Below are 25613 nucleotides of genomic sequence, written 5' to 3' on the forward strand. Positions count from 1 at the left end.
GATAAAATGACATTTGGGCAACGTGATTGGAATGCGCTATGAATTCGTTTGTGTTTTTTATCATCCTGTACTTGTATGTCTCGGTCTGTTTCGAGATGACCCTGAGCATGTCTTTGTTTTCAATATCGATGAGCGTTTCTCCCAGGGATATATTCTTGTTTTGTGGTTTGAGTTCAGAATAGGTGTTATGATTGCTGTTTTAAAGGTGCATTCATTGACTTTTGGCTTGACCAGCTTACTTGGATCAGACTCTGTGCAGTTCATTAAATCCTCATCCCTAGAGCACGTGGCCTATATCCATGTATTGATTTCGACATGTGGGTCAACAGGGAGACAACTGACTGCCGATGACCTCCAATAGGGCGAATAGGATTATTTAATACCTACCTCTACAGATATAGAGTATGAGGCCTTTTCCGAATAGATCTCACCTAAACACCCCACCTACCCGAGCTGACAACCTCGGGACTTGGCGCTTCCAAGATTGCCCCCGCACGAGACAAGTCACCAATTTGAAACAAACAGGAACGCAGGCAAATGGCTGCCGAGAGAACCTTGGAATACCTGGTCACAGGTGTTACCCCGCAAATCCTTCTAGCCTTGGTGATCACCCCGGAAATGGCGGGGGTTTGTATAGTCTCATAAGGCTGGACCCTGTTGGCAAGGTGAGCATGGGTACTGTACAATGCCATAAGGAAGCAAGGATTCAGGAAATCTGATATCGAAGTAAAGAAAACGATGATGCAATGCGGAGAGCAACACCTCACCGCCTCGGATCCGACAGCCAATCCCGCCGCAGTGAAATAATCGTCTTATCTGGTTCAGAGTCCAGACTGGTTGGTTTCTTGTATTTCACCAGGGGAAGATCCTGCATTCATAGTAGTTGAGACACCATTGTCCAGAACATCCAGAACGTGACATGCATAGTGCGTAGTCACTTAATGGTACATTAAGTCCGAGTCACAAGTGAGGCATTTGCTTGTAGCCTAAGAAAAATGCCTCAAATTCCTTAAAAACGAGGCGCTATTCATCGTTCAATACTGACTTCATTGGGGTCGAAAGGGAAGAATGGTTGGTTGGCATACGTAGACTTGTAATATTACCGTATTATCTAACAGAGCACGTCACGGGCAGAAACACTCATACATCATCCTCAAATCCACGGAATTGCTTCAATATCTGCTTCTGCTTCTGCTTTTGCTTTTTTTGCTATTTCTGCCTCTATTGTTTTGATCACTTTCTTGCAATTGGACCGATCCTGGTTCACATTAAAAAATCTGGGTAAGCAAATCATTCTGCATATTCTTATCAGTTGCTGGCCCTTTCCTTTCTCCTGTCTTGCGTCAACGATGCATACTCCCCGGCGGGAGCTCCCTTTAGATGTCCTGAACCCCTGCAAGCCTGGTGGCGCCAAGGCCCCGTCATTACCTAGCCTGCACATGGTCCATCGTGGCCGTGGGGCATTCTGTTGGGCTGCCGCTGACTCGTCGATAGCTACCTAGTACTTCATCATGTCGACCCAAGCTGCTCCGGCCGTCCCTCCTCGACCGGCTAGATCTCCTCAGCCGTCGTCTTCTTTAGAAGCGCCCAACATTCCTCCCCGTCCGAACAACCGCCGGGTCGATCGTTCAGTTTCCCCCATGCGTGACAGCTATGCTCCCTCGCCGTTCAATGAATGGAGCGGTCCCGGGGTGGCTCGTACCATTTCGAATGATCCGCCCCCGCGCCCTCCCAGCGTGACAATCCCCTCGCTCGGTGAGGAGGGTATCGAATATGCTGACCTCGACCCGGGTAATATGTCGGATAGCCACCATCAATCCCCCGCGGAGACTCGCAACGTCAGCAGTGATCTCAAGATTCATGCGCCGAGACCCTCGTTGCCGACCTCAAGTGCTAAAGCGAAAGTCCAGGCCGTCACCCGTACCGATTCCCGGCAGGCCGCCGCCGCGGGAATAGGTCACGAAGCCTCACCAGGTCGGGATGAACAAGACCGCTCCAGCCGCTCGTTACATTCCCGGACCAATGGCTCGCGCGCGGAGTCGTCGACGGCCTCCAATGAGCGCCGTCACTCCGCTCAGCTCGGAGACGAGCAGGGCTTCCGTGTGCCCATGTATCCCAATGCCGGTGATGTCCAGGCGCCATCCCCGAGCCCTTATCTCGAGCAAGGCTCGCAACGTCCGGGTCGCAACCACAATCGCACACGCAGTCATCGTGACTCTTCTTTGCCACCTGGAAGCTACGGTCTGCATGGGCATGGTGTCCCGCATTCCGACAAGTTCGAGAAGGCTTGGTATGAGAAGCACCCCGACGAGTTCGTCAAGGAGGAGGGACAGTATGGTCCTGGTGTCGGCACCCCGCGTCCCGATTGGGCATTGAGCAGTGATGACCTCAACAAGATTGTTCGAAGCTCCGCCCAGACTGGTTCCGGTCTTGGTGAGTATTTCGAGCGAGTTCGTCACTGTTAGAAAGCTAACTGTCATCAGGTACTTCCCCAGCCGTGGTGGGCACTCCCGAAGAGGAGGTCGGATATATGGCGTCTGATGAGTACATGCATCGCATGGCTTCTCCCCCGCCTGATGCACCGCACGAAACTCAGCCGGCAGTTGAGTCACCACTTCGCCATATGAGCTTCCCTGCGGAAGCTGGCCAGAAACAACCGGAAGGAAGCCCGCTGCGTCATCGCAGATCGAGCTCATATGGTAACCAAGAGAGTGATGTAATCCACGTGGATGATCCCAAGCATCATTTGCATCACCCGGATGGATTTGCCCCGACTCCGGCGATGGAGGAGAGTGAGCCAACGTCCCAGGAGGCCGAGGAGGAAGAAGAACCGATCCTGGCCGCTGATGAAGTGCGTCCCGAGTCGGCATATCTGCATCCTGCTATCTCGCCAACATTCGATCACCGAGGAAGTTTCGAAGATGAACGCCGCAGTCGGACTCCCAGTGCCTCGCATAGCCGCTCCAACAGTCGATCGGCTAGCGCGCAAGGCCAGCTCCCTGTGCTGACTCGCTATGACTCCCGCGAGGATAGCCATACACCACTTGAAGACGTCGAGGAGTATGAGCCGCTGTTCCCTGAAGACGATGCCAAGAAAGAGGGCCCTCTATCAGCTGCGGATCGCTTCAAGAAGAGACCTGATGCACTCAGACATAGATTCCCCAGCCAGGATATCTGGGAGGACACCCCGAACAGTCTGCAACTTCATACCACAGTGACTACCCCGGATCTGCCCAGGCAGGACTCTACCGAAACGTTTGAAACACCTGAACAGGAGGCCAACCGGAGAATGCAAACCACCAAGGTTGACTCACATCAAGTTGCTGCCCACATCCTGGAAGGCGAGAGCTCCAAGGAGAAGCATGTGCGCCCAGACACATTCAAGCAGCGTTTCCCTAGTAGAGATATTTGGGAAGATGCTCCGGATAGTCAGCAGCTGGTAACCACGGTTGAACCTGCCAAGGAAGAAGTCAAAAGTCCAAACGTGCCTTCTCGGCCCAGTGTTCCTCCCCGCCCGCAGAAGCAGCCTCAGTCTACCTCGCCAATTGAAAAGCGTCAGCCACCATCAATTCCAGAGAGACCGAAGCCTCAGGTTCCGGCACGTCCCGCCAAATCCATTTCCCAGGCCTCGACAGGCGCCGAAGAAGCTCCGCGAGAAACTCCTGCAGTGAAGGCCAAGCCTGCGGTTCCAGCTCGTCCCGGCGGGAACAAGATTGCCGCTCTGAAGGCCGGATTCTTGACCGATCTGAACTCCCGCATCGGAATGGGTCCCCAACAGCCGAAGTCTCAGCCAAAGGAACCAGAGCCTGCAGCGGAAAAGCAACCTCTGAGTGACGCTCGTAAGGGTAGAGCCCGCGGCCCGGCCCGCCGAAAGCCCGCTGTGGAGCAGACCACCCCCAAACTCCCGACGATCCCAGAGATCAAGATCTCAGAAGCAATAAACGTCTGGCAGATCGGACATGATGGCAGCCTAACAGTCGGCACAAGCGAAAAGGAAGAAACCCCCGCCGCAGTGCCAAAACCAGCCGTGCCAGCCGAACAACCAGTTGAGATCCCGGCCACGCAAAGCACCAGTGAAGAACCAGAGCCAACCCAGGAACATCCCACCGCAGACGTCGCATCTTCACCGGGAACCACAAAACCAGTGCTAGACACAATGCAGATCTCAGCAGAAGCCCCAGAAGCGATAGAAGCATCGTCGGGAACAAAGAAGCCAATCATCGAGCCACCAACAAAGCAATCAATCCATCCCACATCCGAAGGCGGCTCCCCGAAAGAGGGTAAAGAAGATGCAGAGCACAAGACTTCGGAAATGACAGGCGCTGCCCAGGCGTTGGCTGATTCCACTTCGGCTGCGCGCCAGCTGGATGATGCCCTCGAGACGCTTGCTGCGTCGGCGGATGGAAAGAGGGAGTCGGATGGTCAGGTTCATGATGAGGAGTAGTAGTTGCGGCATGGCGGTTGAATTGCCTGGCTTATGCCCCTCGCTTACCTGTGGTGTCGTTCATGTCTTCTTCTAAGATCGTTCCCAGATAGTAGCCTATTCTTTCTTTTCTAACGAATGATTTGTTGTTTGATTTCTAATCTTGGCTTCTTTTCTAGTTTTGTGTTTATCTGGTAGATGGTTTGTTGGTCTAACGGTAAGTGCATGCCTGCGCTCAGCTCACTATAGTCTGTTTAACTTGTAGCCTTTTTATCAATCTTCAGTTTTGCGTACCTGAACCAATATGGCCCTAACCGCACGCTGGCACTTTACCAGAAACGGGCGGGATATTACGGAATCTGAGAGTCTCGCTATACCCTTATAATCCTAATACAGCATGAACATCATGCTATAGTAGAGTTGATGTTTGTATCACATCGAGTTAAAGTTATAGTACCCACTGGATTTTGGCGACCATCGCTATAGGATCTACAAACATTTGTCTGCCACACTCCCTATATCGACAGTTGTATCCTGGGACCCTGTTAAAATGGCGCTTTTTACATCCAATTAAGCATATCTACTACATGCAACGACGAATCACCGGAACACTCAACATCCGCTTCGTCAATCGCATCAAACAAGATATCCCGTAGGTGTGGCGTTTCTTGTCCGTGAAACCTGTAAGCCAGGATGAACTCGAGACCATATAGAGGATCTGCCGTTCTCGGATTCTCTTGAGTACTACCGCTATGAGACATGACATGTGAATAAACTGAGCCGATTTGTCTCAGGTCTGATAGAATGACTAGGAATTGCTTTAGTGTCGGATATTGCCATTGTTTATGCACGTAAGAGCTACAAAGATGCTCTCAAATGAGCATATGGTAAGTTTCACCGGCCCGAGAGCATTGAGGTCCCATTCTAAGTAAACATGAAGAATGTCCGAAAGCAAAGGGCTATAAGCGGAGGCAATGACGTGATTACGTGACCCCATTGACAGCCGCGGCTCACTGCCGACCCTAACCTCCACCTGCAAGCTCCCCTCTTTTTCTCTGGGGGATTTTCCATGTTGAAGATGAGCCATATTCCTTATCTCATCGCTTAGCCACTATCCCTCTTGTCTCACACATCCATTTACCATGGAGTCCGCCGGATACTCAGCAGCTGGCAGAACCAGATCTTCCGATGGCGCTACAACCAACCATGACGGAACCTCCACATTCCAAGAGAGCGTCACGCCTCAGACCGAGTCGACAGAAGACACAGAAACCGTATTCTTAAATAAAGGCACATCCACCCCCAAGGCCATCGAAAACGGCGCCGATACCTCCAACATTTCCCTCGACCGATCATCAAATCCCGCCACCACCGCAGATCAAGACGAACCGCGCAAATGCTGGATCTGCTACACAGACGAAACAGAAGACTCACCCCTCAACCAAGAATGGCGCTCACCATGTCCCTGCGCCTTAACAGCCCACGAAGCCTGCCTCCTTGACTGGCTCGCAGACATGGAAAACCCGCGGTCGCGCAGGGGCAATGGAAGCGCGATAACAATGCAATGTCCGCAGTGCAAGACCGAAATCGTGGTGACCCGCCCCCGCAGCTACGTGGTTGACATTCTCCGATTACTGGAGCGGGTAGCAGGCCGGCTAGTCCTGCCGGGCATGGTTTTCACAGTAGCGGGCACCGTCTGGGCCGGGTGCTGCGCACACGGCGTTTACTCCATGTACCTTGTCTTCGGAACGGAGGAAGCGAAACAGATCATGGATGAAAGTATCGATGGCCCGTGGAACCCCGGGTTGAATCTCGGATTGCCGCTCATCCCGCTTGTTTTGATATTCTCACGGACTCGATACGCTGAAGGCCTTCTCCCGGCTATTCCGGTTCTTTTCTTTGCTGCGCATAATCCTGGCCAGGAGCCTGATTTTGATATCTGGCCGCCTACGCCTGCTATGACGTTTGCTGCGCTGCCATATGTTAAGAGCTTCTATGGGGCGTTGTATGAGCGGTTATTCGGTGGCTTGGAGAGGAAATGGATTGCTGAAGTTCAGCCGAGGGCTGCAGAGGAGATCTTGGATGATGCACAGCAACAAGATCAGGCGGAGGGTCTGAATCGATTCGAGGATGGCAACGGACAGATCCTCATGGAGATCGATCTCGAGCTCCAGATGGGCATGGGCGATGAGAATGCAGGGGATGGTCAAGGTGCCCCCCTGCGGGGCAGGAAGAAGGTGCCAATGCCGGCGCCCCCGAAGCAAACAATAATCCGCTTGGACTGGGGCGACGGAATGAGATCATCCACGATACTAGTAACCTGGCTGATGCCATCCTCGGCGCACTTATCTTCCCGGCGATTTCGGCTTCGATGGGTGGACTGTTGCAATGCGTCTTACCTAAAGCTTGGACGACGCCATCCTTGGCCTTGGAGCGTGGTCGCCCGGGGCTCTTGCAGACTCGCTGGGGCCGCAGCGTTGTCGGTGGATGCGCTTTCGTCTTGCTGAAGGATGCACTGGTATTGTATTGCCGGTGGAAGCTGGCTCAGTCACACCGCCGCCGCAAGGTCTTGAACTACGATCGAGCCAAGAAGCACCACGCATCCAAGCGTTCTGTGGGCTAGCTCTGACCTTGACCCGTCTTCTTCGTCTCGCATCGTTTCAGCCACCACTTCTTTCTGCTTTCCAGGTTATTTCCGGCGCATTGTTTGCATTACATGGCGTTTTATGGCATTATCTCTAACGAATTTGGCTGCGCCTTTGACAATTGATGCCTTTCACGATACTTGACATCACGCCGAATACCATTTGATCGCTCTATATGATACGAAATTCAATCATAGTCTTTTTCCTCGGAAATATGGCCCATTCTGTATTTACTATCAAATGTCCAGAATTCAAATAAATCAGTCATTAGATGCAAACTATTATTTTTCTAGCCCAACTTGAATGGCTCAACCACCAGCCTCAGCCATAAGATTGCTCATCATCAAATGTTCAAGATCGAAAATCCATTACAGCTACAGGTGCATACCGCGGATCCCAACAAGCGCGCGGCTAAAAAGCGGACAGAATTCTGCCATCAAGGAATTATTCCTCCGTACACCTCAATTGCATTAAGCCAACACCCTTCCACCAAACAGACCACCAGCACAATGAAGTCATTATCACCAGCCCTGGCCTCCCTGGGCAATGCCTTCCGCGTCCCAATGTCAATGGCACCCGCGCGCCCATCAGTCTCCCGCGTCTGCCACGAGAACCTGAACCGCCAACAACAAAAGCCGGGCCCAGTCACAGCAGCGCTGCAATCAGCCTCGTTCTCGACAACGGGCGCAATGGCCAAGAGAAAGAGCGGTGGTTCGACCACTGATAAGCGCATTAGTATGTTTCAATTCCAACTCTAATGGCGAGAGCTGTCATCACACGACACTTCCTCATTCACCCCAAGGAAACACATGAAACACATAACAAATTACGGACCATGAACCAAGAACTAACACATCCCACAACAGCCATGATCCGCTACTTCCTCCACCACCCTCTCACGCCCCGTCCCCTCCGCTTCTCCCGTAACCGCTACCTCCGCCACTGGACCATCCACCGCGCCTGGCAATTGTTCCAAGCGCAGCAGCGCCGCAAGCAGGAACTTGAGCTTATGCGACAGTATCAGAGTATGCAGGAGGCCTGTGAGGAGCTGCGGACAGGTGCTGGGGATGGTGGCAAGCTGTTCCGCGTGTCGATGAACAAGAAGGGTATCTTTACTGATATGTTCCCTATTGAGTATGCTCGTATGCAGACTGAGACTCCTCCTGCTGAGGGGTGGAATTATGATTGGAAGAAGCCGGAGCGGAAATAGAGTGGTTGGATTCCAATCGGGGGTTTGATGTGATGTTGGTTTGGTTGGAGACTTGACCTCGTGGATCGGGGATTAGGGTCGAAGATATGTATCATTTTGGCGCTATGTATCATATGCATTTCTTTTTTTCTTTATATTTTGCATCTAACAAATCACTATTTCCATTGGATTGTATGTTCTACAGGTCACATGTGACAGTCAGGCAGCGGTTGTCTCGAGCCGAAAGAAATGGTTAATTATATATCAGCGGACAGGATGGCAAGCGCAATGTATGAGGCGCCCTAAAAAAAGTGACAGAAATTACTACATGAGAAAAAAGGAAAATAAGGAGCGAGATCGCAACGCACTTCGGGGAATTGAAAGGCAAGGAGGGGAATCCGGAGTTGCACGTGCATAAGTGAAACAGAAATAGAGTCAAAAGGAAAGACGTAAACAGCAAAAAGCAATAGACACAGCAAACAGTGCTGGAAAGCAGACATCGTACCCAGTTCAATCGACCAGGTTAGCATAAGAACCTCCCAAACGCCAATGATGCATGATACAAGGGAGCGTCAATAGATCGCCAAAGTTACGGCGACATCGAGGTCCAAGTCGAGAAAAAATCGAGCGCTGGCAGAGAAAGATTCGGCATTTTTGCACGTCCCAAATCGCATCGTCAGATAACCACACAGCATGAACTTTTGCGCTTGTCGAATGTGAGCAGCGCTGCACGGGTAGCAGCTTCAAAGACATCGTCGACGCCTTCACCTGTCAGAGACGAGCATTCGAGGTATTTGCGAGCTCCAATTGATGTTCCAATATCATTGCCCTCCTTCGTTGTCACGAACTTGAGGGACTTCTTGCGCATTTCTTCGATTGCCAGTGGATCTTCGCGAAGGTCCTTCTTCAATCCGACTAGCAGGATCGGCACACCAGGACAGCGCTCGTTTGCTTCTTCGATCCACTATATCGCAGATCAGTATCACTGGCTGACCATTTGAATATATCCGAGACGTACCTTATGTTTCACGTTCTCCAACGAATCTGGAGTATCCATCGCAAATCCAATGAGGATGACATGGGCCTTGGAATATGCCAATGGTCGCAAACGCTCATAGTCTTCTTGTCCTGCTGTATCCCAAAGAGCCAATTGGACCGAGCGGCCGTCGACTCGGCAATCCGTCACGTAGTTTTCGAACACCGTCGGCACCTAGCGGGGGTTAGATTTATGTCTGCGAAGGAAGAGGGCGTTCCGAAATACTAACGTAATGCTGCGATTGGACATGTTAGCTACGACTCTTCGTCTTCGGGATTGTTAGGGGCAAACTCACAGTTGGGAAGTACCCGAGGGTGAAGACACTGAGTAAGCTGGTCTTTCCGCAAGCACCATCGCCAATTATCACAAGTTTCCTATATTTAGGTTCAAATTAGCCCATGAAATTATCCTGGTGGCTTCAATCCCGCGAGCAATCGGATCGCGAACGTTGGGCCAACACTTGCAAGTGATGCGTCAACCCCCTCATGAGATGAGACGGTGAGGGGCGAGACCACCGGCGTACAGCACATACCTTCGCATCACATTATCATCCTGCGGCTGCGACATCTTTAATGGCGTTGAGAGCTTTCGCGATACACAAGGGTGATGGAAAGCGGAGGTGGATCAACACTCGAGATGACACTTTTAGTCAGATCGAGAATCGATTACGAAGCGTCACGAAAGTGGGCAGATGCAAGGACAGATTCAGTCCTGGGCAGTCAGTGCCCAAAATGTTTACGAGAATAAGGCAAACGGGGGGCTTGAAGATGCCAGTGACGTGACGAGTTGGTTGGGGGAGGGGAGGAAAGCGGGCTGAGGCTGATCGGTTGACGTGGACACGAAACCCAATAAGACGTAAAGAAGGGCGAGAAAGGTAGAGAAAAAGAGAGGTAGAAAGAGAAGTGAAAGTCGAAGGCGCAAAAAGTGGAAGCTGACGATAAGATGAAGGGGAAAGAAGGCGCTTACAGCCAAGCGGAGACTTATTATTACTCACGCCGAGTTTTGAGGTGGACTAGATACCCAGAAGGTATCCTCTCCGTCTGATCGTCCTATAGGGACCCTTTTTGCCCTTCGTTTGCTATGGAGATATTTTTAATTAGGTGTCTCACACTCTGTGTTGGTGGAGCTGACGCTCATACATCTTTCCCCTTGCGATTTCCCTGACCGCCTAGGGGTTATTGCGGGCAGTATAATGGACGGTGTGGCACGTGATGTGTGTTATATCAGCAGGAAGTGAGAACATGGGAGGTTATGGCTGGAACAACATGGAGTTTCGAAAAATTGACTTCCTTTGTTTACACAATTGTTGATACAATCCTGTCTCCCCCGCCCATATCTTCATCCAAGCAACCCACAACGCTGCCCAAGACAATTCAAGATTCACACCTGACTATTCAGGCACCAGCTCGCTTGCGGCGGCTATCCCGTTGCGGCGGCACGATTAACCAGCCAGAGCGCAGGAAAGCACATCATTTCATCCATCCATTGGCGTTTGATCAGTCGTACCTCTTCGGCGCTCAGCCTTGATATCTTGCTGGTCCTGGCCCTAACACACTGTTGGTTTCCCATATCCTAAGTGCTTACAACCCTAACCCCAGCAGACACGTCGTGACCCGCCGGGATTATTGCTTGTCAACCCCCTCCTCCCATCTTATCCTACCTCACCCCTCCTGTTTGCCACGGAAGCGCGTTCTGAGCGAAACACAAAGAGCGCGATTGACTCCTCGTCCGTGCGTCTGTCAAGGGGAATAATTCCGGTGAGTTGGCACCAAGCGTAGCAGCCGCCGGAGCTTGTTGGTTGAGGCTTTGGGTCTTCCGTTCTCCGCTTTCTCTGCTCACCTTACCCACGTTGCGAAACATTGCTCTTCTGACTCAAGCTCTTCTTCGGTGTTATTAGTATGCTGCCAGTGCAGCCCCGAAAGCTCTAGTCACGTCCACCATGTCGACACATGTGTCAGCAACTCCGCTAGCAACCAACGGCGGATCACACGCGCGGGGTCCTCAGGGCAACACACCTTCCGGAACGATGGCCACACCAGCACCGACCGTGAATCGGAAGAAGCAGAAACGTCGACAGAAACAGGCTGCCCGCTTAGCCGCGGAACATTCCCACGCTTACGCTCCCGGAGATGCGGCGGACTTGCTCGCAACCGATGAACACCACTCCTGCGATGACGGCCATGAATTCGATCATACAGATCATCACAGCACAGCACCAAGCGCTAAGTACGGATATGGAGCATCACACTTACCCCGCGGACCTATGACGAACAACCCCGATGACGAACATCCTGCCGGCGAAAGATCGAAGAGGAAGAAAAATCGAAAAGGTCGATCTGACTCGCAGAACCTCGCTGGTGGTAGCTCAACCCCGCTCTCAACCCCGTCCGTCACATTCTCCCACCCTCCGCCGCCTTCCCAAGCTCTGCCATACATCAGTCGGTTCACGGGAAAACCTATTAAGAATAGCAGCATCTGGAACCAGTCTTCTCTGGAAGAACGCGAAAACATTCGGACTTTCTGGTTTGAATTGGGCGAAGAGGAGCGACGACAGCTTGTGAAAGTGGAGAAAGATGCTGTTCTGAAAAAAATGAAGGAGCAGCAAAAGCACTCGTGCAGCTGTACGGTATGTGGGAGGAAACGCACCGCAATTGAAGAAGAGCTTGAAGTTCTGTACGACGCATATTACGAAGAGCTAGAACAGTATGCGAACAACAACCAAGGCTCCTTTGACGAAGGCGCTCCCATTATCCCTCCACCTCGACTCTATAATTCACCTCTCCGATCACCCGGGCAGCATACTCGAACACACGGCCAATTCCACCCGTCACGGAGCCGAGTTCATGAGTTGCACGAAGATGACGAGGAGGATTTAGAAGAGGACTATGACGATGAGGAGGAAGACGACGAAGAAGACGACGAAGACGATGAAGAGGAGGATGACGAGGAAGAACTTTACAGTGACGAGGAACTCGAGGATGATGAAGCTCGCGCAGCGCGGGCTGACTTCTTCGCGTTTGGAAATAGCTTAACCGTTAAAGGTATGCGAGAAGATGGTCCGATGTCACAAAAGTTTTGCAAAGCTAACTCTGGTGTTCGTGCTCATCTAGATGGAATTCTCACGGTTGCGGACGACCTACTGAAAAACGATGGCAAGCATTTCATTGATATGATGGAGCAATTGGCTGAACGGCGAATGCAACGAGAAGAAGATACCCAGTACGGAATAGCTGCCGCTCATCAATCCTTCCATGGACATAATCATGGTCCCTTGGACGAAGAAGATTATGACGATGAGGAAGAAGATGAGGATTATGACAGTCAAGAAGAGGAAGAGTTCGACGAGGACGAAATGGTATGAGACTAGGATGTCATCTTGTTACGTCCATATACTAATTAGGGCAACAGGATACCATGACCGAAGCACAACGCATGCAAGAAGGGCGGCGAATGTTCCAGATATTTGCGGCTCGCATGTTCGAGCAACGGGTTATGACAGCATATCGTGAAAAGGTCGCCGAACAACGCCAGAAGCAGCTAATTGATGAGCTCCTGCAGGAGGAAACGTTGAACGAGCAGCGGAATGCCAAGAAGGCCCGGGAAGCGCAAAAGAAGAAGGATAAAAAGCGGTTACAGAGGCAAGCTAAGGAAGAGGAGAAAGCGCGCCGGGATGCCGAGAAAGCTGCCGAAGAAGCCGCCGCCAAGGCTGCACAGGAGAAGAAAGCCGAGGAGCAACGATTGAAGCGAGAGGAACAGCGCAAGAAACGTGAAGCCGAACGGAAGGCTCAGGAGGAGGAGCGTGCCCGCAAGGAAGCCGAGAAGCAACGGCGTCTTAAAGAGGAAAGAGAACGGCAAGCCGAAACCGAGCGTAAGCAGCGGGAACAGAGGGAAGAGAAGAAGAGGCGAGATGAGGCCAAGCGCAAGGAGAAGGAAGAGCGCGAGTTGCAGGAAAAGCGCACCAAAGAGGAGCGTGAGCGCAAGATGCGCGAGGAGCAGGCACAGAAGGATCGAGCCGAACAGGAACTACGAGAGCGTAGCGGAAAGCGCGAATCAAAGACTTCACCACACTCTTTCGGCACTCACCCTTTCAATTATCCGCCTCACGTCCCTCCCGGCTTCCTGCCCTCTCCTCATCATTCTATGCCCTCGCCCATTGTCCCCAAGGTCTCGACTCCTGGAAGGCCACGCCAAACATCTCATCACGGCTCTTCTACATCCTCCCCTCACTCCAACCCTAACAGTGCGGATTCCTCCCATCATCCCTCCATCTCCCCCCGTTCTATGGCCCATTCGCAGTCGGGAGTGAACTTTGGTAGCAGACAAGGTTATCCTCAGCCTCCTCCATTGCATCACCCTCAGCCATCCGCTCCTCTATCTCCTCTCGGCCGACCAAATCCCCCAGGTTTCCCAAGCCTTGGTGGCTTACCATCCAACCCTCCTGGCATACCAGGGATGACTCCGCGGTCAAGCATTCCTCCAGAGTCGATGTATTCACCCAACGGTGGCATGATGAATCCTTTGCGAGGCTTTCCTGGTCCTGGTGGAATTGCTGCACCCCCTGGAATGAATAATGTTCGTCCTATGCCTCCAAGCCGAGTGTTTCCGCCTGATTCTGGACACGGCCTCGGTTTCACTGGTGGCCATGGTGTCCCCGGCGGATTCCCTCTGCAACAAGGCGGCATGCCGAAGACCCACTCCCGACAACATTCTACCTCATTCGATCGCTCTCCGTTGGATAATGGTTCCCAGCCATTCCCCATCACACGACCTAGCCCTATCAAGCGCCCATCCAGTTCAGCCCAAGATCGGCAGAACAATGGTAATGACTCAGTGCAGCGAGAGGTGGATGGCTTGAGTGCTCATCTTGGCAGCAGTGCGCTCCTTGATGATACTGATGCCACATATCCATCAAACCTGTCTCAGTCATTACCCGGTGCCCCCACTCCTGGACCATTCCCTGGGCCGACAAGAGCCAGCTTCCAAGGGTCGTCGTTATTTTCGGATCCTCTGGGATCCCCGCAAAGTACCTTCCCGGTTGGCTCTGCCATAGGAAATAACACATGGGGTCCACACTATGCAGGTTCCGCCTTCACGGGTGGTTCTGGTACGTGGGGAGCCCCAGCAGCTGGGACCGGATGGCCTCATAATAATGCCTTTACAGCTGGCGGACATCACCGCCCACACACCTCTCGACCTGTCACAGTCCGTCTGCTGGTTATCCAAGCATGCAAGCACCTCAGCAACATGATGAGCCCACGAAAGGGTGCTGGAACTTTCCATGATATGAATCTTGTTCTCGCTCAGGTGGAAAACCTGCGCCCCTTGGGTGAGCCATCAATCTCGTTGGACGAGATGCTTGATATTTGCGATACAGAGGGCAGCCCACAAAACGGCGGCGGCTCTTTCTCGATCAAAGAAGACCAGGAAGGCAGGTATGTCAGGTTCGAGCCTGATCCCAACAGTGCGGCTTCTGGCCACAGGGGTAGCATCGTTCCCGGTGACATCGGCAGCCCAATCCCCAGCAACAGCCATCCAGCCCCCTTCGGTGGATTCGGCGGAGCATCCTCAGTACTGCGCCAGTATTCCTCGCCCGCGACTGGGGTCTTCGGCGGGGCTTCTCTATCCTAGCATGACTTGGTGCCCACCCGGCCCCAGGGGTAAATATCCCCCCGGCCTCCTTCGGCACATCTTGCTGGAACGACTTTGAAATGCCCCCTCATATTTTCCTTTTCATGTTATCCTCTTTTCATTGAAGCGTCATGGGTTAACGTCACATCTTCACCTTTGTAAGGTTCCTGCTATTGATATGGGTTATTTGTTTGTGTGTATTTGGTGTCCTTCTTGAGTGATCTTCGAAGGTATCCGGATTTGTTTTATGTACGGTATGGGTCTCTGGCCTCTCTACATTATGCAGCGATATCCGTGGAGATCTGGGTCAATCACCCGCTCCGTTCATCGTCCTTGCCCAATTGCATGATCGAAGGTTTCTTCGTCTTTCATTTCTTGTTCTGCGTAGAACATGGCGGTATAGTCTGCATTGTCGTAGCTCAGGACTATTTATACGTCACTCTACGTACTAAATCTTAGGCGATCTTCCCGGGGTGCCGCTTTTTGACGGCACTCAGTGTCTTGCTAGTAATTTTTATTAACACGACACCTCTATTGTCTACTGCTTCTTACACAAAGCTGCAGTCTGCTATGATCTCTCCCCTTCAAGGCGTTCACTGGCAATTCTAATCAGGGCTTAGGGCAAATCAGACATACGGAGCTCGGGAGTATGATCATTCTACCCCACTAGCAAATTTGATCCCGCCCTACAGTATATCACTTCACTCTCAATCCTCAAACCAACTTATAAGCATCCAAAATGAGTGACTTAAGAATCGTGAACGGAAAAGTCCTGACTAACACCGAAGTAAGTCCCTCCCATCCAAATGTACCTAATCCCCCTCTCAAACATCCACCAACCAATCCCCAATAGGTTCAACCCCCAGCCCAATGGACAAACGACTACGAAGTAATGGGCGGCGACACGGAATGGGGTCCGGAAGGCAATGTCCTTCGAATGATCACAGTCTTCGGCATTGAGGGTGAAGTCAAGCCTCTTTTCGCAATGGATCCCGATGCCGGGGAGGCCTTGTCTCTATTTCAGGTTGGGGATGGTGGATTCTATTTCTTTAATATCGAGGATTCGTCGATATTTAAGATTACCAGCCATTCCGATCTTCGGTCCATTGTTGAGACTATTGACGATGAGAGTAAGGGGCTTGCTGGGCTTAGAGTTGAGGCGTTATAGGATGGGTTCCAACGAGTTAGTTACTAGATTCTGGGTGGAATGGTGTTGCTGAGGAATTGATACTTCTGTGAGTTGGTACGCCTATGTCTAGATTATGTCTATAGTGTAGTGTAATGCTTTACGGGCACTGGAATAGGACTTCAGTCGCCTAAGTGGCGACATCTCTAGACAGTGCTGATGCGTACTGGCTCACTCCCGCTACAGAAGAGAGAAACAAAAAGGTTGTCTATAGCCAGATACAATTCACATTGAAGGGTATGGTGATATCCGGAGACAAAGATACACTTGTATATACTGAGAACGAAAGAAAACAAGGAGCAACACAAGAAAAAGAGGCTGGCTTCCAGGAGAGAGACAAAGATAAAAAAGAAATAGACCAAGGAAAGAAAAAAAGGAAAACAAGAGCCGCAGCGGCCGGGAGAACAGAAGAAGCAGAAACCCTACATGGCATAGCGCATACAGCCCATTTCCCCTCGCTCATTGCTAGAGACTCAGCCGATTAGGCCTAGATATCTATCAAGCGGTCACTTAGGCGGGTCTGTCACAATACCTTCGTATTCACGCGAACGGATATACTCCAGTGTGCGATGGAAGTGGCGCTTAGGACCATCGAGGCTGGGGTTTGGCTCGTCTTCGCTGGTCTGCAGGTTGGAGTGGATGAGTTCAATGAGGCCATTCAAGTACTTGGTCGTAACGGTCTCGTTCTGCTGGTCGAAGTAGTAGACGTAGCGGTTGAGGATTTCCACGAAGAGTTCGACGGAGACGGCGGTGTCCATGCAGGCGTCGGCAACGCGAAGGGCACGCTGGAGGCATTCGAGAACCCGTTTGCCATCACGGTAAAGCTAAACGTTGAATGTCAGTGAATATAAATCGTGATGTTCGAAGATTGGTGTAAACTTACGTCCTTGGGGTCGTCCTCGCCACGTTGAGGGTTCTCAACCACCCACCAGAGATGACTGGCGAGGTAGACCGCGCGGCATTGATCGGGCTTCTTAAGGAGCTTGCTGCCATGCAGTGCGGCCTTGGTAATAAGGGTGTCGTAGTTCTCCTTGGAGAATCCACGGCTGCCGTGCAAGGCACCTGCGATGATGCAGACGGCCTGGAACTGGGCGCGCGAGTCACTAATCGCATCTTCGTAGATGGTAAATGCCTGTGCGAAGAACTCGTAGCTGACTTCCTCGAATCCAGTCTGGTCTGCAACTTCACCACACATCACAAACAGCCGCAATGCGAGATCGGCGCAGCCGGGATTTACCCGCTGGTACAAGTTGTTGATACTTTGATGCATGAACCGGTAGAGAGCGGATGATTGTGATTGCCAGTTGTCATCATAGTGCTCTCGGGACTTGAGCTTCCGGGCTAGGCGGATAGAAGCTGTGATAATTGCAGGGGTGGTGTACCGGATCCGCTCGTTGCCATCGGTGTAGGCTTTGCGAGTTGCTTGGAGGAGCTATTTCGACCAGTCAGTAGATGCTGAGTACAACTAGGGTTGATCTTACCTTAAGTTGGGTGTCATTGTTAGGTCCCTGGATCAGATGCACTAATCTTGCAAGCCACCCCTGCTCTTCAACAGTCTCGTCGGTTTCTCCTCCCCGCCGTTGCGACTGTGCCCCAGGGTATCCAGTCGACTGCTGCATGCCTTCCTTGATCAGCACCCTCACCGCCTGAAGCACACGATCGAGATTCTCGGTTGAGGAGACCAAGATCTTGTTTCTCAAAAGGCTGCGGAGAATTTCGCTGGCAACGGCCCTCCTAGTGGGATATGACTGCGAGGTCAAGAGTGGCAAGTAATGTGGCAATGCTAATGCTGTGAAGATAGAGATGTAAGATTGGAGAGGGGCATTGAGAAGGTGGGAGATGTGCTGTTGGGTTGGTGCCGAATGGAGATCAGCATGATCAGTGAATTCAGTGGTCTTTTGCGTGGCAAAGTCCAAGACTTGGTCGACATATTCTAACCGGTCTGGATAGATGTTCAATGCCAGGTTGACGAGTGACACCAATAGGGCCATAGTATCCTGGATCGGTAACGCGCGTGTCTTGATCAAGCTGACCACCTGATCGTAGAAAATATCATATAGCTTGATCTCAGCCGGAATACCAGGCTTCGCATCGTCTCTGTTCTCGACTTCTTTTCCCTTCCCTTCCTTTTGTGGCTCAGAAGGCTCAGCGTTTTCTTTGATTGCTTCTTCGGTGCCGTTTTCTTTGGATGTACTGTCGGCGGTGGCTTCTTTAGATTCCTCTTCTTTGACTTGTTTGGCAATCTCGAGCTTCTGCAATAACCGAGTGACAGCTTCTTCCTCGCTCTGTTTCCGTGCTTCCGGCTCTGTCGCCGACTCTGCTTCTCTTGCCGCATATGAAGACAAGCGGTCCATAAGTCCAATAACAATCTTCTTCAAATCGACGTGTGGGTTGAGTCTGGCAATTGCGGATAGTAGAAGGTCCAACGTATGAAGGTGGAATTCATCGGGGAAAACCTTGGTAATCACTATTGATAAAATCAGTATCAGATTGAACCATGACATCCAGAACAATCTTACCTTCCAGCAAATATTCCTGCGCGAGAACATCTCGGCATTGTACAACCTGCTCCAGAAGCGCCTGTAGAATACCGGATTTGTACCCTTCAAGGTCAACCAGCTGGCTAAGTCGAACAATGTTACTACCCACGAGCAGCTCCAGCTCGCGTCTTTCCTGTATCCGCCTCTCCCGCTCTCGTGAGGGGCCTTGGTGCTGAAGCCGAACCCAGAGCTTGTTCATCTCCACGAAGTTCGTCAAAACGAAGTTGATCGAATCTTGCATGTTACCCTCGGGACCGTCGCCGGTTCCCGATGGCAAGTGATCTCTGGCTTGACCGGAAAGGTAGTATCGCAGGAACAGGCCACGGATCGGGTGTTGGACACCTCGACTCATCTCCATCATGTCCTTCATAATTTCCTTGACCGGCGCATCTTCAACAGACATGTAGACAGTACCCACGGTGATCATAAGGTACAAGCGGGGGACAATATTTCCCGCATACTGGACGAGCTCGTAAAGGTCGGCGAGGTGGTTGACCGGGTGGTTTTCCTTTAGGTAGACGGAGAGGTGTCGCAGCGCGTCGAAGACTGCCATGTACAATTCATAATACTGCTTCGGGCCAAGGCTGGGGGTTCGTAATTCTGAGACGAGAGTTGATCTGTGGAAACAAAAACACCAAGCTGTTAGCACTCGACTCTTTGCGCACTACCCGAGGTCGCTGCCTGGAGGGGAGCTCACCCGCACTTGAGCGCATCCATGAGCTTTCCAGGAGTCTCTAGACATTTGCGCATCAAGCTTGATTGCTGCCTCACCACCCCCAATGCCTCCTCGAGGAGGCGGTTCTGGTCCTCGGTGACGGGTGGTGGGCTAGCCATCGTGGAACGAATGAGGGGCGGAAGCTAGGGGGAGGGAGTGCTGGCGGGTGAACACATGCACTGCAGAAAGCAATTAACGTTATCTAGGCAAAAGGGTTGCGATCGAAGCAATTCATGGAAGAATGAAGGTGCGGATGGGGAGTGGAAGGAGGTGAGTTATCGAAGGATAAGCTATGGAGTAAACGTGACAGGGACATTCCCCGAAACGTCACAAATTGATTTGCCGAACTCCTAACTACAAAGAAACGATCTCCTCCTCAAAGGTATGGAACTATGAAACTCCCTTTAAATCCCCAGTTCCGTCAATCTCTGCTCCAAATCCTCCGCCAGAGTAACCCCTGCTGCAGTTTGATGATTTTCGCCTCCTACTGGGGCGCCGCAGTCGGGACAGAAAGTCGTCTCCACGGCTCCCCCACACTCCCCAATGGTAAATGGATGTCCATTGCGACAGTAATACCAGTGTCCAGTGCCCTGAAACTCCTGAGCCATTGCTGAAATGACTTCCATGCGTTCCTTGCTGGTGATAATCGCCCAGAACGCTGTTCCTCTCAGCATAGTCTCTGCGCAATCCACCTCATCTGCCAATCCTCGTGTTTGACCGGGGTATTTCGTACAAAGCTTCCTGGCTTCATTAATGAAGTTCAGCCCTTCAAGCAAGTATTTGTTACGATGGACCTCCTTATCCAGAGATGGAACATGTGCTCGTTCGAGGCCGCAAAGTTGTGCCAGATAAAGCACACCTTCCACCTGCTGCATAACTCGATTGTGTTCAAAGGCCACCCGGGTGAGGATCTTGCAATCAGTTTTAGTCTTCTGTAGATCAACCTGAAGCCTGACCTCGTTTGCACCCTTTTGGAAAATGAGATTGGAAAAGTCCGCAAACAAAGCGATATCCAGGCGAAGTAGCAGAGCTGTGGCCTGAATGTACCCTTTAGTCTGGAGAACACCGCTGAGAAAAGGCAAGCTGCCCGTTGTCTTCTTGCGTCTCTGAGCATCCTCAACCATCACGCGGACCCTTTCAAAGGGTTGCTCTTCGGGTTCAACACGACTGCGGTATCTGCCAATTCGCATCCGCAAGTCAAGTATGCCATTCCATCGATCACCATTTGTGCTTTTGATGGTTTCTTGCATCGCTTTGACTTGTTCGTTCCGCGTTCCACTGATTGTGATTGAATGTGGCCATGAAGACAATTTGTCGCTTGGCAGGTTCAGCACCGCGTCGATGAGCCGGGGTAGTTCCTTTGCAAGAGGGACATATTGCTGGTTAAGAAGCAAAATCAACTTCTTTGTCGACTCATCAAGAATTGCGCGGCGGATCAGTCGACCATACCTGGCGATGTCTCTCAGAGGTCCACGGCAGGTAGCACAGGTTCTGATGTCTTCAATAGAAAACGGGGTGGACGATGCCCGGATTGCGACGGGCTTGTTATTGGCATCGAGCTCATAGTGTCTGCCCATATCCATTTGCGCATCCATGCTTTCGACTGTCAAAAAGTGACCACATTTCGGAAAGATGCATGGGTTCTCGTCCAGATTGGTATCTTTGTACGCCAGACTTAGGATGAAATCTACTCCATGGTCCTTGACACCGTCGCTTGCGCAGATCTGACAAAAAGAAAAATGAGGACATCTCTCTCCGCACACCCCCGGGCATTGATGACCACAGGCAAGCTCCTTTTCGCAGCGCTTAGAGCATGGTACATGATCACAGGGAGCTGCACAAGGCATTGAACACGTGCTGTGAGGACATTCCGAAAGACATTTCTGCTCTGCGCAAGGAGTGCAAGGCTCGTAGCATTTGCGTCCGCATTTCGAGTGGCCGCATTGCACATCGCAAGGAGCTTGGCATGGGGGACATGGGGTGTCACCATGGCACGGAGTGTTGCAGGTATGAGCGCACGTCGAACGGTTCCGGTCACAACGTTGCTGGCATTGGTCATGGATCGCCTGGGTAATCAAAGGTCCGCGTTTGAAGCAATGGTGGCACATGCGCTTGCATGCATGTCCACAAGGCAGGTCGCTGCGGCATTGAGCCATGCACTTGTAATCGGGCGAGTCCACATCGATATGGCATGGGATTGTAACGAAATGCTCGCATCCCGGAATCATCCTTCTCACGAGAACCGAGCAACGAACGGTTGAAATATCCTGATTCTGCCAACAAGGGAGTTTCTGCATCCGATGGCCACATTTGAGTCTTCTGTCCTTCAAGAAGATAGTGACCATGCACTTCTGTGGGCATTTTTCACCGCATCTTTTCGGACAAGAATGATTGCATCCTTGGAAAGGGCGAGGGCAAGGCTCAAGGCACAGAACAGCGTTGTGAAGAAGTTTCGAATGGCATTTTTGAATGCAGGCATGTCCGCAGGCCAAACGCTGGACACAGCGCAAGTGGCAACCTCCTTCCGGAGAGAACTTAGGAAAATCGTCCGGGGTTGAGACTTTGATCAATGAAGATGGGTGGCGAGGGCATTCTAGATCCAAGGCGGTTCCGATGTTCTTGCCTTGCCGCAGAATCTCAATGACTTTGGCCCACATGGGAACGTGGATCGAGGTCTGTGAGTTGCCGATGATATACATGCCATGTTGAGCTCTCGACAAAAGAACATTGATTCGGTTGGGGCTGCGGAGAAAGCCGCATCGGCCCTGCGGGTTGCTTCTAACCAGAGATATTACAACAACCTTCGCCTCTTCTCCTTGGAAGTTGTCCACAGTGGCCACGCGGAGAGTCTGCAGTAAAGTCGCCTTGACCACCGTCTTGTCCGTCCTTTCGTCGTTTGTGTATCCTGCCTTTTTGAGATCGTCCTCATCACGGTCTCCGACGACAAGAGCAAAAGATTCCCTGAGACTTTGTCGAAGCCGGTGGAGCTGGCCCAGGTACGGAGTCAACACTGCGATATCCCCGTTTTCGTATTTTCCCTGTTGGACGAGGTGATTCAGTATCGCAACGGTCATTTCGATCTCGTGACCGTTCCAGTGAGAGGTTGACATGGCATCGCTCGATGGCTCTCCCTCTTCCTTACGATGATCCCACCAGAACAATCTTCTCCGCATTCCCATGACTACCGGGTACCCTTGAACAGATGGTGAATCCTTCAGTTGCGGGTAAAGAGTCTGGCGAATTAGCCGTGCGATGGAGGGGTGCATCCGTCGTTGAGTTTCCAGTGTGCTGAAAGGGAGTCCGCAGTTCATTGGACCTGGGTTTAAACTCACCAATCTCTCGAACAGGGAGATATCAAGTGCGTATTGCCCTCCTCCCTGAGGGTTCTCGCTGGAAAACTCGTAATTCTGGACCTGGGGTCGGAGCTGTTGTTGATCGCCAATAAGGATCGCATGTTCCACAGTGGGCAGAAATGCCGTCAGAAGGTGTGACTCGAGAACTTCACCAGCCTCTTCACATATCATGAACTTGCAGTGGAGCTTTCGAAACATATCAAGTCGCCGAGCAAGCCCTGCTGTAGTCGCGCCGATGACATCTGCATTGGCCAAACAACGAAGATGCATCTGGTCCTGCACGCAGTCGAACTGCAGTTTGGCATCTTTATGGGTGGTGACAAGTCGAATAGCTTCCGTGTTGAATTGTTGGCGAACTCCTTTGTCCCAGTGATCGTAAAGACGCTGGCGTTCCTTTCGAGACATTTCGAAGACCTTGATAACTTGCAGCTCCTTCCAAGACCGGGAGCGGATGTCATCTTTGGCTGCTGACTGAATCCAGGAGTCAATAACAGCCTCAGGGGTGGGTTTGACTTTTCTCCGAAAGCCGTCTTCTTCGATCCCAAACAGCTCATTGTGGTGGCGACTATGGTGAACTTGAAGATACTGCTTGAAATGGTTCGTCGGTGGACTCGTTCTGAAGCGTAGAGATCGAAAGTCATCTTCACACGCCGAGAGTTGTTCACTCGCACGCCATCTTTCTCTTCTCTCCACCTTCGTTTTAGTTCCCTCTCTGGCGATCAATTGAAGATTGAATTTCTCCAACCTCTCCGATTTGGACTGAGCACCAATCCGAACAATTTGCGTTGTCACCTTATTGTCCAGCAACGCCTCAAGGAGCTGATCAAGTGCATGATTGGTGTATGTGACACACAGTATGGGACCCGTTCCTGTGTTGCTGCTGCCTCTGTTCGCCAATAAGACTTTGACCAGAGCTACACCGGTAAAGCTCTTGCCAGTTCCAGGTGGACCTTGGATTAAACCAAGTTGTCGCCCCAGGCAATTGACCAGTGCACGAGACTGCGCGTCATCCAGGCGTGAATTCTCTTGCAGGTATTCAAAGTCAACCGGTCGATCATGGTGGACATAGAAATCAGCGTCATTCTTCATGATGCAGCGGAGATTGAATGCAAAACCAGGAGCCAAAGCATATGGCGGAGGCCGGATCCCTGGTACTCTTGCTTCGTCGATGACCCAAGGGACGAAAAGCTCGGAGAAAGGTAGAAACTTGTCGCGCTTCATGGCCTGGAGTGCTTTGAGCGCTGGCGCAAAAGCTGCAAGGAGAACACCTGGAAATTCCACTAGAGACATGACTGGTCTCTTAGGGCTGTTCAGGTCAAGGATGATCTGAAGGTTGCTATGTCTGGAATCAATCAACATCAGCGTGACGGAGGCGCTCTTGGGATCCTTCCACAAGGATGTCGGGTCCGTCTTGAAAAATGGTGCTCCATTTTCCTTTCGTTTTCTGGACGACATGATCCGGTTTGCCACAGTGCAAAATAGCACCAAGTCCTCCTGCTGGGGCTGTTGAACTAGCACGCATACGAGCGCACCTGGATGTAGACGCTTTGATGTCTGCCACCACATCTCTCGAGCCACGGGTGTTTGATTGTCAAGTCCAGTAGGCTGCGGGAATTCCACTTCGAAATAAAAGCCCGAAATCCAGTTGAAACCTAAATCGATGACCCGAAGATGATGGTACACAAACTTGCGTAGCTGCTTTCGCTGTGGATCAATCAGGTGAGTCTGATCCAGCTCGTGATGAATTGCATCTCGCAGCTGGCCGACAGTGTCCTCTCGCAGAAGTCGAAAGTTCCGATCCAGTAGTCCATCGAGGCCTGCAACATGCCACTGGAATGGATTAATGACAGGCAGGTACTCCGTGTCTCTGCTCGAAATTTCCTCCAAGCTAGGCATGATCCTGATGTTGCAAATATCGGCGTGGTCATTGTCGTGCCTGCCTCCGGGCGTTCCATGTTGAGTCACAAAGGCAAGATCGGGTGTGGGATCGGCTTGATTCTCTGCGACGCCGGTTGGAAGGAACCTTCCAATTTCCATGCGTCGGAGGATATGTTCAAGGTGCTTGCGAGACTGCTGAAGTGTATCCGTCAAGTCATCAGTATCCATCGCGATGAACACTTCCTCGAATCTTTTGGCCTCGGCATGGAGACACTCCTGGATGAGAGCCGAAGAGTTGAGATCAAGGATGCGGGAAAATGTAAGAAGAGACGTCTGCAGTATCAAAACACTGTCATGATCCTTAGGTAAGTTCGCAAGAACATCACAGGTGAAGTTCAGCAAGCGGGCTGCTCTGGAACCATCAATGCCAAACAAAACGTTGTAAATGGTCCCCACTGGCTGCTCCAATACGAGTGAAGACAGGACTTCGGGGTGTGAGACCGTTTGCAGGAGCGGGAGGATCTGGGCTGTGAAGATAATCTCCTTTGTCTTGACAGACATGTCCTGAAAGTCGTCCAGAACGAGGTCCAGGATGAGTTCCAAGCCATGTTCAGTAGCCAGTGTCTGGACAACCTCCTGTCGCGAAGTAGTATTGGTATAAATCAGCTTCCTTGCTTTCTGGATGATGGCAGACTTTGTTTCTGATGAGGGGCGAGGTGTAGTTGTGTCCGGAGGAATGCTTGCTTTCCACACACGCACTTCCCTCTCTAAAAAGGTCATGCTCTCAGTGTGCTTTCGCCCTGGATCCGGATCCTTCGGGGGTAGTGGAGTACCCTGGCGCGGCTTCACATGAGAATACTTGCAATGTTTCCATCTGCAGTCTCCTCTAGCAAAGTCACGGCAGGGTCTGTGTGTATCAGGTCAGTTATCGCAACTCCTTGAAGTGACCGGGATTTGGGACTAACGCTTTAGAAGCCATGATAATATCGTCTCTGATGAGGTGGTTGAAGAAAGCAAGAT

General features: G+C 51.6%; 8 protein-coding genes across 8 annotated transcripts; 5 read left to right on the forward strand and 3 right to left on the reverse strand.

Annotated features, from left to right (window-relative positions):
* Nucleotides 1–1511: 1511 nt before the first annotated feature.
* Nucleotides 1512–4444, forward strand: N7446_008198 (Aim21 family protein; the record flags this gene model as incomplete). The annotated part of the gene is made up of 2 exons (XM_058516943.1): nucleotides 1512–2433; nucleotides 2484–4444. 2 exons carry the CDS (start codon nucleotides 1512–1514, stop codon nucleotides 4442–4444), a joined length of 2883 nt encoding a protein of 960 aa, XP_058370589.1.
* Nucleotides 4445–5565: 1121 nt separating this feature from the next.
* N7446_008199 (RING finger domain protein) lies at nucleotides 5566–7046 on the forward strand (the record flags this gene model as incomplete). The annotated part of the gene is made up of 2 exons (XM_058516944.1): nucleotides 5566–6634; nucleotides 6685–7046. The coding sequence occupies 2 exons, from the start codon at nucleotides 5566–5568 to the stop codon at nucleotides 7044–7046; spliced, it is 1431 nt and encodes a 476-aa protein (XP_058370590.1).
* Nucleotides 7047–7415: 369 nt separating this feature from the next.
* N7446_008200 (mitochondrial 54S ribosomal protein mL40) lies at nucleotides 7416–8278 on the forward strand (the record flags this gene model as incomplete). Its single annotated transcript, XM_058516945.1, has 2 exons — nucleotides 7416–7803; nucleotides 7935–8278. The coding sequence occupies 2 exons, from the start codon at nucleotides 7416–7418 to the stop codon at nucleotides 8276–8278; spliced, it is 732 nt and encodes a 243-aa protein (XP_058370591.1).
* A 655-nt stretch (nucleotides 8279–8933) lies between these two features.
* Nucleotides 8934–9860, reverse strand: rho2 (uncharacterized protein; the record flags this gene model as incomplete). Its single annotated transcript, XM_058516946.1, has 5 exons — nucleotides 8934–9221; nucleotides 9276–9467; nucleotides 9523–9528; nucleotides 9589–9667; nucleotides 9826–9860. 5 exons carry the CDS (start codon nucleotides 9858–9860, stop codon nucleotides 8934–8936), a joined length of 600 nt encoding a protein of 199 aa, XP_058370592.1.
* A 920-nt stretch (nucleotides 9861–10780) lies between these two features.
* N7446_008202 (uncharacterized protein) lies at nucleotides 10781–14960 on the forward strand. The gene is made up of 5 exons (XM_058516947.1): nucleotides 10781–10849; nucleotides 10895–11050; nucleotides 11191–12334; nucleotides 12404–12648; nucleotides 12702–14960. The coding sequence occupies exons 3-5, from the start codon at nucleotides 11233–11235 to the stop codon at nucleotides 14919–14921; spliced, it is 3567 nt and encodes a 1188-aa protein (XP_058370593.1). The 5' UTR covers nucleotides 10781–10849; nucleotides 10895–11050; nucleotides 11191–11232; the 3' UTR covers nucleotides 14922–14960.
* Nucleotides 14961–15454: 494 nt separating this feature from the next.
* Nucleotides 15455–16159, forward strand: N7446_008203 (uncharacterized protein). Its single transcript, XM_058516948.1, has 2 exons — nucleotides 15455–15708; nucleotides 15775–16159. The coding sequence occupies exons 1-2, from the start codon at nucleotides 15661–15663 to the stop codon at nucleotides 16087–16089; spliced, it is 363 nt and encodes a 120-aa protein (XP_058370594.1). The 5' UTR covers nucleotides 15455–15660; the 3' UTR covers nucleotides 16090–16159.
* Nucleotides 16160–16613: 454 nt separating this feature from the next.
* Nucleotides 16614–19481, reverse strand: N7446_008204 (vacuolar protein sorting-associated protein 35; the record flags this gene model as incomplete). Its single annotated transcript, XM_058516949.1, has 5 exons — nucleotides 16614–16931; nucleotides 16991–17539; nucleotides 17589–18574; nucleotides 18627–19264; nucleotides 19345–19481. 5 exons carry the CDS (start codon nucleotides 19479–19481, stop codon nucleotides 16614–16616), a joined length of 2628 nt encoding a protein of 875 aa, XP_058370595.1.
* A 285-nt stretch (nucleotides 19482–19766) lies between these two features.
* On the reverse strand, nucleotides 19767–25572 carry N7446_008205 (putative NF-X1 finger and helicase domain protein; the record flags this gene model as incomplete). The annotated part of the gene is made up of 4 exons (XM_058516950.1): nucleotides 19767–21075; nucleotides 21126–21428; nucleotides 21793–25500; nucleotides 25559–25572. 4 exons carry the CDS (start codon nucleotides 25570–25572, stop codon nucleotides 19767–19769), a joined length of 5334 nt encoding a protein of 1777 aa, XP_058370596.1.
* Nucleotides 25573–25613: the final 41 nt, after the last annotated feature.

Source organism: Penicillium canescens (assembly GCF_028828765.1).
Source record: "Penicillium canescens strain IBT 15451 chromosome Unknown utg000005l_segment0_segment0, whole genome shotgun sequence".
NCBI classification, from domain to species: domain Eukaryota; kingdom Fungi; phylum Ascomycota; class Eurotiomycetes; order Eurotiales; family Aspergillaceae; genus Penicillium; species Penicillium canescens.

Excerpts from the sequence above, each read along its gene's own strand:
- N7446_008203 (XM_058516948.1), top strand. The coding sequence starts at position 15,661 with ATGAGTGACTTAAGAATCGTGAACGGAAAAGTCCTGACTAACACCGAA. Across the intron at positions 15,709-15,774 it reads AAGTCCTGACTAACACCGAA|GTTCAACCCCCAGCCCAATG; the intron begins GTAAGTCCCTCC and ends AATCCCCAATAG.
- N7446_008202 (XM_058516947.1), top strand. The coding sequence starts at position 11,233 with ATGTCGACACATGTGTCAGCAACTCCGCTAGCAACCAACGGCGGATCA. Across the intron at positions 12,335-12,403 it reads AAATAGCTTAACCGTTAAAG|ATGGAATTCTCACGGTTGCG; the intron begins GTATGCGAGAAG and ends GTGCTCATCTAG. Across the intron at positions 12,649-12,701 it reads AGTTCGACGAGGACGAAATG|GATACCATGACCGAAGCACA; the intron begins GTATGAGACTAG and ends TTAGGGCAACAG.